Source organism: Prunus persica, chromosome G2, assembly GCF_000346465.2.
Source record: "Prunus persica cultivar Lovell chromosome G2, Prunus_persica_NCBIv2, whole genome shotgun sequence".
Classification (NCBI taxonomy): domain Eukaryota; kingdom Viridiplantae; phylum Streptophyta; class Magnoliopsida; order Rosales; family Rosaceae; genus Prunus; species Prunus persica.
The window spans coordinates 27,171,649-27,185,050 of NC_034010.1; the positions used below are offsets into that span (position 1 = coordinate 27,171,649).

Below are 13,402 nucleotides of genomic sequence, written 5' to 3' on the forward strand. Positions count from 1 at the left end.
ACATGCACTTTCCACGAGTGCCCACGTGCCACGTCCTCACACAGTCGCCGAATGGGACCAACCTCCCCCTCCATTATTTTTTAATCCCACACGACCCACAATTAAAAGGTGCACGCCACAACGCCGACCACGATTAAAACATCCAACTGACCAAAGGTCATCGACATCAACGGCTCTGATTAAAGGACCCCACGCCACGTTACAAATTCAAAGGCCGCGTCCACGAGTAAGGCTCGTGCACGAAGCCTCCCGCCACGCTCTTCCTCCCACGGAGCTCGTGCCCAATCTAATTACAAATCCTCACGCTTCTTCAACAGTCTTATATTCCAAACGCACTATGAAACCAGAAATTCAACTATATAAACCCATTCACAATAAAGAACTTGACTCTGCTTCTAAAAATCCAAATCCAAGAATCGAATCGTTTCGTTTCGTCCGCCACAAGAAAGCGTTTCGAGAAAACAGTGAGCGGTTTCTTGCACTCCGTCTCTGCGAATGGCATCCCTGGGCCTCCAATTCGGAGGAAGTCGATGCTTCGATATTTGCCAAGACAATCTTTGCAGTCCCTCGTCCAATCAGAGGCCGTGTGGTGCGATGATCCGCAGCCGCACCGGATCAAGGGGTGCGAGAGTGAATTCATTGGCGGTGGCGCGGGCGAGTTTGGAAGCGGTGCCCCGACAACGGCGTCGCGGCGGTGGAAAAGGAAATAGTGCCGAGACGGCGGCGGCGGCGTATGAGAAGTTGGACGCGTGGATGAGAGATTCGGTGGTGGAGATCGTCAAGAATCTTAGAGAAGCGCCGCTGTTGGTCAATGTGTACGGGAAGGGCATTACGGACGAGAAGCCGAGGATTGAAACGGAGAAGGGGGTGGAGGAAGAGAATTGGGAGGTGCTCAGGCGAAAATGGGAGGGTGGGGTGGCGCCGTTTCCTGACGGCGTTATCTTCGTTGAAGAACTCATGGATGATGATGAAGGTGAAGGTGACCGGAACGTTGACGGAGATGGGATCACGCGGGCATGGGGGCTAGTGGTGCAGGGGAAAGGGGAGGAGTGTGGGCCAGCTTGTTACTTGTTAAAGACGAGTAAAGTAAAGGCCGGGTCGGGTTGTGGGCTGGGGATGGGCTTGGGATGCACTCATTTTTGCTTGGTTCGGGTCAAGAGTTTCAGGGAGACGGCCCAATCTCAGTTGAAGAATTGCTGGCTATTGCAGGCCCAGGCCCAATGATAATCTAAATCCAAATTCAATTAATTTGTAAATGAAAATACCAACTTAGAAGAGCACCAGATTAATTTGATGCTCACTTAAATCATATTAATTCATTCATGGTGTACAGTACTGTAATTGTACAACTCATAACCATGATGATATATGTATAGTGAGAGAAGGAAGCATTTTACTGAAACACTCAAGTGGATCCATTTTTTTCTTTCTTCCTTTCTCTGGGGTCTTTGCATTTTCCCTTGTGTGAAAGGAATTTGCATGCTGTACGTGATGACTTGAGAAATTTATGAGTTTATTTTATTTTATTAGTTAATAATGGAATTATTTTGATATATTTGATGTTTTATGCCACTTTTACATGTGATTTGCTTTCATGCTGAAAAACTTGTAGATACATTATCCGTTCGTTATTGATAGAACTTTAAGTGATTTTAAATGATTATGAGAAGAAGCACGTGATACATAAGTGATTCTAGTCTATCCATAATCACTCGTAAATTATCCTTATGATTATTATAAATAATTTCCTTGCATATTGTAAAAGAGAGGCACCACCCTGCATAAGGTCAGGTAGCTCACATAAGCCTTCCCAGGTGCAACTGTAACGAGTGCTTGAAATTGAAGATCATGTTGCTTCATGCTTTGGTCTACCATTATGGTTTTCTGTATTTTGGATTCTTTTTCTTTGAATTGATTGGCAATTTGAATATAAAAGAGTATATCCTGGAATGATGAATGACGTAAGACTAAATACATCAAAATGATGAATGATAAAGACTTCACAAATTGAAAGATAAATAAATATTAAGTTGACACAAATTACATTAGATACGAGCATCCGTCCTATTCATATCTCTATTCCACAGTCATTTTTTTTCTTTGGCCGAATGATGATATCTCATTACGAAATCTTATCCAAAATGGAGGACATACAACAAAACATAGAAATTTACGCAATTTTGATAACAACTTTTTATTGATATTAAATTAGCATCCATGAAACAAATTAATGTTGCTTGGTAACTTTGTAATCTTCTTTCATACAACACAAACAAAAACATTAGGATCATGATTCATTATTGAAAATAAATTGTAAACGAACACTCAAACAATAATATTTTCAGTACAAATACTCAAACAATAATATTTTGGAAAAGTATATTGAGAAAACTAGATGATAATTTTCCCTAATTTATCACCACATTTATACTACATTACTTACAAGATAAATGAATATGTCCAAAAAAACAAAAGGGGTAAATTAATATGGCATGATACGGGTAATTATTATGTCAAGGGCAACATTATTAAGATCCTTTTCCAGGCAACCAAACAGGGCCTATAGCATTACGGTAGAACGCGTGGGAAAAAAAGCACGGCGTTTTCTCTTTTGGGCCTAAAATAAAACCAAAGTCCCTCCAACCTGTTTGAATAACCTGTTTGAATTTGAAAGTACCCACGTTGTTGTTGTTAAGCCTCCCCTAAATTACAATTTAAACCACGAGATAACAAGGAGCCGAACAAAACTAGACGAACAACCTTTGTACTAGTGAGAGAGCGCGCTCTTCTCTTTCTTCTGCAAAATTCAAATTGAATATCAAATAATAAAAATTCCCACGGATCTGCTACACGAAACTTCAAAACCCTAACCCACCAACCCCTCTTCCCTCTCAAACTCAACCTTCCATTCTTGTTTGCTCCCTCGGGGAGGTCCAAAGATTCATCATTTCAGCATACCCTTTTCGTTTTTGTTTCAAAAGTTTGCAAATTTTAGCGCCCATGAGTCAGATTTAGTGGTTCTTGCCAAAGGGTCGGTTTTAAAATTGGTGTATTTGAATTGGGTTCAAAGATTATGGAAGACCGATGTGATTCAGGAAAAGGGTTGGTCTCGATACCCAGATCGGATTCAAAGGTTGGTTCTTTTTCCTGCGCTTAGTTTGCATTTGAGGGAATTTGTTCTCTAGTTTTCGTTCATTTCACTGGTTTCTGATTTTTTATTTTTTGGGTTGTTTTAGATTGTTGGGGAGAAGCGGGTGAGTACTGAATTGGGACAAGAACGTGACTTGGGTTCTCGTAAGCGGCTTAAAATGCGAGATCTTGAATCTGTTTGCCGGTCTGAAGGTATTTATTATGAATATTTGAAAATTTTCTTGTTGCTGTGCGGCTTCTTTTTAATTGAATTTTTTGGTGTCGAACGTGGTCTCCCTTATTGAATACGATTCTGCATTTTTGGCGCTGAAAAATCTTTCTTAAATATATTTAGTTTCAATTTCTTTGCATATATATGCTATACATTTAGACTCTATTGAAAACGTTGGTGCACCCAGTTTATATAGTTTAGAACTATAACAGAGAAGGTATAAAGTTACTCAGAGGTAATGATGTCCAAGGCTCTACGGACATTCATATCATGGGGTTTACATTTGATTTGTTTTTGTAAATAATTTACATTCTATTTAAACTCAAATTGAAAAGGTTCTTTTGGTTTGCTATTCGGAGTGGTTTTGGGTTCAATACTAAGCCCTATTTTTCATTCCAGGAATTAATCCCCATCATACAAAATCCTTTAAAAACAAAGAATCAAGTGGTCAGTTTCAATCCAGTGGTGAAGAGATGTCTCAAGTTACTGAGGTGCCTATAACTTTGGATTTGGATGCTTCTCAAGCAGGAAAAGCATGGAGTAAGGCATTATCGGTAGCGGTCAATCCTGCTTCTAGACCACTGGATCTGAATACAGACATGTGCCTTGCCAACAATACAGTTCAGGACGACAGTCAGCAATGCCCTGAGAGTTCTGGAAAGATCACCTTGCTTAGGGATCCTAGTAAATGTGCAAATGAAAAAGGCATCCGATTGGACCTCAATGCAGAAGATGCTTCAATTCCAGAAAATCAAGATCCATTTTACCCTTATAAAAATACCAATCACTTGAAGCCAAGAGCTGTGTCTGAGTGTGGGAGCTGCACTGGGCCATTGGAAGAGAAGGATTCAATGAGAGTGTGGAAGGAGATGAAGCAAAATGGTTTTCTCTCATCTACTCATGGAGGCATTCCGATGCCAAAGCAACGGACCAAGAAAAGTAAAAATGAAGAGCTCAAGAAAAAGATGGAACGTGCAAAGAGGGAACAAGTGGACAGGTTCGCAAAGATTGCTGCTCCAAGTGGACTACTCAATGAACTGAACCCTGGGATTATAAACCATGTGAGAAATAGAAAACAGGTCCGTTCAATCATAGAGTCCCTTGTAAAATTTGAAAAACTTGAAAATGACCGTGTGGGAAACATGCTTGCAACCCATCCGAAGAGTGGAGCATGTGAAATTGGGAACAGGAAGGACCTGCAAAATATGAATGAGTCCGGAGTACATTTCTGTCATGGAAGTCGGCATCAAAATACTTCCTTTGAGGGCGGGCAGACAAGAGGGTTCCCTATATCCATGAATAGATCTTTTATTCCACAGGACAAAGGCAGAGATGGTGAACGAACCACAGTAGATAGGTTTAGCGGTAGAAGGTTTATGTCACACTCTGTCCTTGAAAATGAGGAAGATACACTAGCATTGAAGTTGCCATCATCAACTAATGCATCTGAGGATGATAGCCCTTTGTCTAATGAAGAAACAGCATCTTATCTTTCTATTAAAGGTGATTATTTAAAATTTTGATCTTAAATGTTTAATACTTTAAATATGCCATGCCTTTATGAGTTGTTTTATGAATTTATAAAAGTGGGTTAAGTAGCAGTCAAGTGATGATTGGGGGAGATTTTACATGTTGAAAAAGGTGGATGTGGTAGCTGATGTATGTTTTCTTTTTCCTTCATTCTTTTTCAGCTGCTACCATTGCTTCTCAATGGTTGGGACTTATTCTTCAAGACATCAAAGGACGTCTTGCAGGTAACGCTGTGTCTGTTAAATCACTAGTGGATCTTGTTGGAATGGATCACATCCTTACGTGTACTCTGTTCATGTAACTGCAGCATTGCGACGCAGTAGGAAGAGAGTTCGAGATGTAATAACTACAGATTTGCCATCATTGTTATCAAAAGAGTTTCCCTCTGATCAGGAGAATGATCCTTGTATCACGAAAAATTCCACTGGTGGATTTCCTAGCTGTACTATTGCAGACATGCATCGAGCAAGATGGAACCCATTGTTTGAGCAAATGGATAAAGCACTTTCTGAAGAAGAGGATCAACTTGTGAGTAGTATCACAGCATTTTAAATAGATGAAGTTGCTCTGTGAATAGTATCACAGCATTTTATTTTTCTTATTTGAATATTTACATGCAATTTTCTTATATTTGGTTATAAATTTCAGGAAAGTTGGTCGAACCAAGTAAAAGAAATGCAGCTTCATTGTGACCAGGGGCTTCAAATTGTTCAATGGAACACTGCTTCTGGCAGTCAACAATTGGGAACATCTGAAAATGATCCCAGGTAAAGCTTTTTATTAGCATCAAATTTTCGTGTAGTTTTTTTGCTTTCATAAATCTTCGATCTAACGCACGAATGGCTGGATGGTCTTAATGTTTAGAAGTCAAATTCTTCTCAAAATTGCTTACAAGTCAAATGGTAACTTCTTGTTTTTCAACTAAAGTAAATGTTGTAATTATTTTATTCTTCTTTATGATTGTCTTGCAGATCACATATATTGGATAACTCAGATAGGGCATTAGCTGTCAGGGCTGCTGCAGCTTCGATTTATTCAACATGCAACTTTCTTTTGTCGACAAATGTACCCTGTTTCTGAGCTTGTTCACTACAGTCCTTCCTCTCTTCAATCTTTGTCTAATTAAGTTGACCTTTTTTTTTTTTTTTTTTTTAATACCGCTAGTGAGCAATCAGCAAATCGTGATTAGGTTTATAAGGCTTTGCTCAGTATTTTGAGTCTGTAACATCAGAAACGGAGGTCATGAATCTGTCAGCTTTATCTAGAGTGGCAGAATACGACTGTTACAATTCCAATTGTTGAAATAATAAGCCTTGAGATTTACTACTTTGTTAGTCGTTGATTTTCAGGTTCTGTAGTTCAATCCCTCTTGGCTGAATTTTGAATTCATTTGACAGTTTGTTGCTAATGATGATGATTTGCTGTATCAGAAATTGACAGTTTGTTGCAAGATATTTCTATAATAGCCAAAATCAATAAAATCGGTTCAAAAAACATGATAAAACATGAACTTGGAAAAACATGAGGTTGCAGCCCGATTGCCCCATTTTGGGATAGACTTGTACGTTTAAGTTGAGTTATACAAAACATAAAACATCAGATGTCAGAAGACTCAGAACGCACTAGGATCCCAGACCAAAAATGCTTTATATAAACTTTTGCAAAGACTTAAATACAACGTTGCTCAAAGTGAAGAAAAATGAATACATATTTTTACAATCTAAATTATAGCCTTTCCTCAAAGCAGCTGTGACAAGGCTTCTATATAATTTACAAGGCCTGCATATGACCGTGTTTGCTTGTAATGAAATACAACTTTAAGTAGGGGAAGAAACTTCTTAAACAACAAAGTTAGTTATAGCTTGGCATAATAGGCAACAAACTATTACGGCCTCACGTTTCCTATTTCTGTACGTACGCCTAGAGCCAGTTAGGTCCCATCTTGCTTGACATTGGCTTAGATGAGGGTTCATCGGATACCTTGGCAAGTGACCGGTACTGCAATTTTACACTCTCTGCATTATCCAATGTCTTTACCACATACCTGTTGATGCAATTTGTACAATGAAAACAAATCTAAGACAGCATCTCACTTGACGAAAGAATGTGACGCAAAATGTAAGGTAGAACATTTGTTGATAAATTTTAATATTGTTATACAAAATACGAAGAAAACTAGAAAATGACTAACCATCCATTTAAGCATTGTGTTGTGACAACAGCCTCGCGCCCCACAAAGCGCTGCGGTGTCCTCTTATTCCCCTATGACATTTCACTCCAATTATTAGTTAGAACAAACAATTGAACAAGAATTAGAGCCAAGATTGGGACTTTACTCTGCTAACCTTTATAATAACTCGGTCTGTCACTACAAATGGAAACTGAACACCTCTACCCCTCGGAGTGTCCACGAGAACTGAATCACTGTAACCACCCTTTTCCTACATGAGAAGAAAAAAGGACTTAGTCTCAAGCTTTTGATAATAGTGTCCTAATGATGTCACCATTTCTGAAGACAAACCTGGTCAAACCTTTCTCTTCTTCTTTTGGATGAGCGATAAAATTGTAACTCTTCTTCCCGGCGGAATGCCAGCACAGCAGCTCGAAGAGCTGCACATATAAGACAAAATAAGTAATACTAGAGTGAGTTCTGTAACATACTACACTTTGTCATCTGACAGTTATTCTTTCGTCCTTTCTCTTGAGCTATAAGAGCCCCAAACCACGATCTTCCCACTTAAATGTCAACGTTTTTCTTTCCCTAAGACAGTAAATGCTGGTCCCCAAGTACTCCCATTCCTTGGAGATTTCATTTTGTTCCCAATTCTTTTTCATTTCTTACTCAAGTTAATTTCAAAAACATTAATTCCTTTTTCTTTGGAGCCTTCATCAACATATTTAGACATGCCAAGCCAGACAACAAGTTTTCTAGCACCAATGAGACAGGGCTACTGCTATAGAGAAGTTCAGGATGGAACAAACAGAACCAAGACACTGGCAAATGATTTGCTGGCAGTCCCCATTACATATAGCTGAGAAGATATTAACTTCGAAATGGTAAGTCAACATAAAGCTTCGATGAAATTTTTTTCACTTACAGAGATTTGGGGCAATTGAATCTTCTGAAATTGACTGAGAACAGGTGTAGCAAGCTTTCTGAAAACATAATATGATAAAAATTCAATTTCGATAATCAAAACCAAACAAAAATTTAATTAACCAAAAGCAAGTACAAGGCATATCTTCTTAGCATTGGTTTATAGAATCCTACATGCACACGTAGCACATATATTTGCCAGCGAAGGGACAAAATAATGTGAAAATATCACTCTATAGCTTCTTTTTTTGTTTTTGTAAAATCATTTAACACTAGTATCTCTCTTCATTGAATTCCACCCCACAGACAACAGTTAGCAAAATGGAGTTTTGCAAACTTGCTTGTACCATTTAAAATGAAAGCAATTGAAGCAAGGACGGTATCCTGTCTTATCAACAAAACAATAATGCTATTGTAGCTATCTTTATTTTAAAATTGTAGAAACTGAAAATTATGCACATTACTAGTTATATATGTAAAATCATATATACATATGCAGCCAAAATACAACAGAGAACATATGTCAGCAATCTTGCCAAGTTTGCACTCACTAGAAAGAAAGCAATGCCCAATTATGTATCTCCATAAACTTTCAAAGTCTAAATACCATTATGAAGGACTTACAGTTTCTATGCCAGTCCGTTCATTACAAGAATATGTACCCAGTACCTTTTCTCAAAGACTAACAGAAACAATCACATCTATAACAGATAAATGGAGCTCACCATTCTAATAACATGCTGTATTCCACTACCTCCAAAGGAATGCCCGCAAGGCATTATCATTGCATCATCCATCAGAGCTCCCCTGCAATTCGACACATCTCAAAGACTATGAGTCACCAATTCTATCTTGGTTAAAGCTAAAAAACCAGAGAAGTATAACCAAATACAAAACCAAAAACCAATACTTGAACAAACAAAACTTACGTCACAGGATCAGAGAGAATTGCTCTCAAAGAGTCTCCAGACTCGGACGAATACATAACATCCTTTCTTCCACTAAACCCACATCCATTTTCCACAACTGAATCCTTTTGAGCAGAACCAGACCCCTCAGACCCCTGCAAATACTGAGAATAATAAATGTCACCGTCTGGTTCTGCGACTGTGACCACATTGTGATAGTTTCCAAGCCTTCCTTGCTGAGTATCACTAGGACTAGCCCTTGTGTTGTTGTTCATTATTTGCTGCCCCACACTATGGTCTTTCACCAACACCTCTCTACTTGATCCTACTATCACAGTTCCACCTAATTATAAATAAATAAAATAAATAACATGCCAAAAAGCAGCATTCAACGACAGTTTCCAAAATTAGAAACTATGTCATGACAAGCTCAGAACTTTTCGCAAAAATTGCTTACCAAAAGAAGAATGGTGCTGGTTATGGTGCTTAACTTTCCCATTTCCCATTTTGCCTTCCCCATTGTTCCCATTATTACTAGCAATGCCCTTGTTTCTGTTATCCACTCCGACAAGCCCTCCAACTTCAGCGTCACCTTCATCAACCTCATCATCATCGTCCACGTCATCCTCCTCGTCGTCGTCGTCGTCATCCTCGTCCGATCCCTCACCGCTCGGCGTCGTGTCGGCTCCATTCGAGTTCCAGTTTCGGGGTTCGGGTGGCTCCCGGCGGTCCGGATTCTCGTTATACATGCTGGGGCGGAAATCAGCGCTTTGCGGCGCGAAAAACCGGTCGTCAATGAAGCCGCTGAGCTCTCGGGTCTTCGGACCCGAGTCCCCGACCCGGCGCTGAGGCGAAGCTCCGCAATTGAAGCGCAAGTTCTCGTCTTGGAAAACGAGCTGAGAGTTGAGCCCGTTCTGGGTCGGAACCAGACCTAATTTTTCGGAGGACATCTTTGGGCGGAAGTGGGAACTGAAAACCCTAATTTGGGGAATTGGGCATGATTTGGCGATTGCAATTAGGGGAAATTAAGGGTTTGGGAAGGTGAATTAGGGTTTTAGCTCAGTGACTGGGTGGCGAAAAAGACTCTCAGAGTCAGAGGGGTGTATTTGCTTACATGGAATATTGGGGAAGTAAAAAAGTGTAAAGCTTTGAGATTGGGCAGCTCAGTTGGAAATTAGGAAAAATAAAGGACTTAAAAGCATTAAACTTTTAATTTCAATTAAGCCACTGCAAAATGGTAGAACTACAAAATTATCTGAATCTTCACTATTCTTCTTGGATTGGAGCCTCTTCAGTATTTGGACCAGTTGGCGGCCCATCGTCATATTGGTACATGTCGAATGAGTTGGAAACGATGTTGTATATGGAGAAAAAAACAAAGAAAAGAAAGTATAAGGCTTTGGTGGGAGGAGGATTGAGAGGTGGAGAAGACAATGAGACAGACCGACATATATTACATACCAAACCAATCACATAATTCACATTGAGACTGACTTTGACTTTGACTTTGACATTCACTTGGATATTGATGCTGAAATGAATGAACTTTCGTTTTTGTGTTTTCACAATTTGATTTCAGCTTGCATTTTACTCATGCTTTGCTCTTTATTATGGTAAATAAAATCAGTAAAGTTATGAATGTGTTCCAAGTTTGAGGTAAGAGGTTTTATGACTAATTATTCTGGTAATCCAAAGGAGTAGTGTTACTGTTTGCTTGCTCCCCAAGTTTTCATGACTTGGCCCCAATAAAAGTTAACAAGCTTCCTCAACAAGCAAACAAGCCCCTTTCTCTCCCCTCCCTTTTTCTGTTTCTTAAAGTCATTGGTGAAGTGAAGTTGCTTTTGTTTGGGTTATGCATTTTCAATCTCCTTTTTTGTGTCTCTGGTTTTAAGATTGTCTTGTTTCTGAACTTCTATCTATCACTCAACTTGATTGTTTCTTGCTCTTATGATGCCAATTTTGAAAGTTGAAGACTAGCTTTAGGCAATTTTGTGAATGAAAGTTTTCTTCAACTACATGGCCAATGCTTAATCTCAATATATCTTGTTTGCCATCTGAATTCCATCAAAACAAGGATCTTCTTTTGAAGGTTGATGACTAGTTCGGGTTGTCTGTGCATCAATCAATCATGGATGTTGTTTTTGGGTTTAGTTTTTCTTAACAAGAAAATCAGTTGTTGGTTCCTTACTATTATATGGACAATCAAACATTCAGGGTTAGTTTGTTGAGAGTATTTGTCCCACATTGAAATGTTAAGGGACCTAGCATGAGTTTATAAGGAGTTAGGCTACTCCCCTCATTACCAATTCGTTTTGAGTCGGAACCTCAACTTCCTTCACAACTTAGATGTTGGCATATGTTCTTGTCTGGTAGTGATTGCTCTCTGTCTTGTATAATTGCATATATGTAATTAAGTGCATGTATGGAATTTGGGAAATCTACCAGTTAAAGGCCTTTTAATTTCAATCTGTGGCAGAGATGGGTGGAGTGATAATTTGGTTTAAAGGAAATGTAGAGCAGGAGGGAGACGAAAATATTTGAGTCTTTAATCATTCACTGCTGTGCAAAACCAGAGAGAAGATCATTTAACAATTTGGGTAACTAGTCCATTTAACTTACATTCCTTTTCTTTTTTTGTGCTTCCTCTCATAATGTGATGCTGTCTCCTGACAGATTGAATTTGACTTTACCCAATTCTTTCAATTCTATCATGCTATTAATCTGGATAACTAAACCAGTTCTCAATGAAAAAAAAAAGAGCCAGGTTGGAGAACACATCTGAAATTTTGACATAATAGCTATAACAGAAAGCTGCAAATGCCATCCCATGAGGCCAGACCAAATCAATCATAGCAAAAACTGTTAGTGGGCATGTGTTGTTTTGGGCCTGTTGTTGGTAGGTGCGTGCGGTGCCCCCACCTACCAATGCAACACAAGAGGCTCCAGTTTCAAACTTTCAACTGCCGTGACAAAAAGTTGAAGGGCTCTCAAGTTGTCCCTGAACAAAAGCAAAGCATGGAAGCAAAATACAAAACAAGATTTCTTTATGCGCAACGCTTCTCCTCAATAATGCCTTGTCACTTTATATTTTCTCCAAACAATGGAAGCAAGCAGCAGCTTTTTGCAGCTTTTCGTTTCAGTGCATTGCTGCCCATCTTTTGTAAGTTGATTAATCTTAAACATTTGGGAGTTAGTTTGTGAAAGCAAAATCTTTAATTTGACTGCCCAAACCAATGCACATTGAGCTACAACCTTGCATCTTGGGCTCAATCGATGTTATCAAAGGCAGTGAGATTCTTGACTTTTGATGAGGTTACATGGAATGGAAGAAAACATTATGGGACAGAGCAACAGATAATAATAATATAAACCCAAGCACTTGGGAATATTACCAAAAAAAGAAAAAAGAAAGAGGTGTATTTGTTTTCTTCACCTGCATTAATAATCCATATCTCAAGAAACTCTAATTTATAAAGGAAGCCATGTGCTAGCTGATAATGCAAACGCCAATGTATTTATTTATTTTTCTCTTCTCTTGGGCCCAAAACCATATTTCTTTAAGTTATGGCTAAGTGCACTAGGGACAACTCATTGGCATTGCTTTGCAATCTATGCACATGGCTATGGAAATTTATATTCTTTGACTGCCCTTTAAAGAAATGGGGTGTTCTTTTCCGTGCGTTGTAGTTGTTAGAAGTGCCTTATTTTTTTTAAAATAATTATTATAGAGAAATACGATAGTATTTTATTGATAGGAGGAAAATCAACTAGTACAAAAATTAAGCTATTTCATCGGAATTAAATGAGTTTCTTTATACATGCGGACTTAGTTGTCAATCTAACTAGGTAGCCTTATTTTTATGTTTTTTCAATTGTGCCTTTGGCCAGAGAGATATCAAAGAGGAGATGGGCAATCCAAGCAATTCATTGGAAAGAGAAAAACATTGGAGAGGGTTTAAAGAGAAATAAACAAAGAAGACATTAGAAGAAAGTTGAAATTAGAACCAAAAGATACGGGTGGCATAATATATAACATAAAAAAAGATTGCTTCTATTCCGACAGGGCATCATCATGTGTGTAGTAAAATATTCTTATAGCTTCACCATCCGTTATCTTCAAGATGCTCTCTCTCTCTTTATAATATGAATATAAGCATGCCCTACCATTTTGGGGTTTTCTTCCTTTTGCATTATTATACTCAGCTCTTTAGATGCATATGCCTTAAAGTGGGCACTAAGATTCTCTGGTCTCCTCAGCCTCTCAACTCACTTTTGACTTGCAGGTTGTATTATATTGCCTTTGCATTGCCATCATTGGCAACACATGGGCCAAGAACAACCACCAACCCCTTCCCCATACAGGTCTTTCAAAGTCAATTCTGCCCTTTCATTGTTTCTTTGGTTCTATATTTCTTTTCTGCAGGAGGGTTCTTGATATGTATGGTTTAGTAACCGCAAGAGCCTCATTAAGGAGATAGCAACCAACAAGTATATATAGATAGTAGA

The 13,402-nt window shown here is 38.7% G+C and overlaps 3 protein-coding genes across 6 annotated transcripts; 2 read left to right on the top strand and 1 right to left on the bottom strand.

Annotated features, from left to right (window-relative positions):
* LOC18784997 lies at positions 340 to 1,555 on the top strand. The gene has a single exon (XM_007219235.2). The coding sequence runs from the start codon at positions 496 to 498 to the stop codon at positions 1,222 to 1,224; it is 729 nt and encodes a 242-aa protein (XP_007219297.2). The 5' UTR covers positions 340 to 495; the 3' UTR covers positions 1,225 to 1,555.
* Positions 2,654 to 6,230, top strand: LOC18785846. Its single transcript, XM_020557614.1, has 7 exons — positions 2,654 to 3,133; positions 3,237 to 3,342; positions 3,761 to 4,864; positions 5,053 to 5,115; positions 5,199 to 5,419; positions 5,540 to 5,658; positions 5,863 to 6,230. The coding sequence occupies exons 1-7, from the start codon at positions 3,074 to 3,076 to the stop codon at positions 5,969 to 5,971; spliced, it is 1,782 nt and encodes a 593-aa protein (XP_020413203.1). The 5' UTR covers positions 2,654 to 3,073; the 3' UTR covers positions 5,972 to 6,230.
* LOC18787210 (U-box domain-containing protein 62) lies at positions 6,517 to 10,321 on the bottom strand. 4 transcript variants are annotated; one of them, XM_020557615.1, is made up of 8 exons: positions 9,354 to 10,321; positions 8,918 to 9,239; positions 8,714 to 8,795; positions 7,990 to 8,047; positions 7,413 to 7,501; positions 7,237 to 7,332; positions 7,083 to 7,153; positions 6,517 to 6,935 (listed from the first exon to the last, which is right to left on the bottom strand). In XM_020557615.1, exons 1-8 carry the CDS (start codon positions 9,844 to 9,846, stop codon positions 6,812 to 6,814), a joined length of 1,335 nt encoding a protein of 444 aa, XP_020413204.1. In that variant the 5' UTR covers positions 9,847 to 10,321; the 3' UTR covers positions 6,517 to 6,811. The 4 variants fall into 4 exon arrangements, with proteins under 4 accessions (XP_020413204.1, XP_020413205.1, XP_007218020.1 ...); XM_020557616.1 differs by having other exon boundaries at positions 8,918 to 9,224; positions 9,354 to 10,235; XM_007217958.2 differs by having other exon boundaries at positions 8,918 to 9,221; positions 9,354 to 10,234.

Excerpts from the sequence above, each read along its gene's own strand:
- LOC18784997 (XM_007219235.2), top strand. The coding sequence starts at position 496 with ATGGCATCCCTGGGCCTCCAATTCGGAGGAAGTCGATGCTTCGATATT.
- LOC18785846 (XM_020557614.1), top strand. The coding sequence starts at position 3,074 with ATGGAAGACCGATGTGATTCAGGAAAAGGGTTGGTCTCGATACCCAGA. Across the intron at positions 3,134-3,236 it reads TACCCAGATCGGATTCAAAG|ATTGTTGGGGAGAAGCGGGT; the intron begins GTTGGTTCTTTT and ends GGGTTGTTTTAG. Across the intron at positions 3,343-3,760 it reads ATCTGTTTGCCGGTCTGAAG|GAATTAATCCCCATCATACA; the intron begins GTATTTATTATG and ends TTTTCATTCCAG.
- LOC18787210 (XM_020557615.1), bottom strand. The coding sequence starts at position 9,846 with ATGTCCTCCGAAAAATTAGGTCTGGTTCCGACCCAGAACGGGCTCAAC. Across the intron at positions 9,240-9,353 it reads CCAGCACCATTCTTCTTTTG|GTGGAACTGTGATAGTAGGA; the intron begins GTAAGCAATTTT and ends ATTTATAATTAG. Across the intron at positions 7,333-7,412 it reads GAAGAGAAAGGTTTGACCAG|GAAAAGGGTGGTTACAGTGA; the intron begins GTTTGTCTTCAG and ends CTTCTCATGTAG.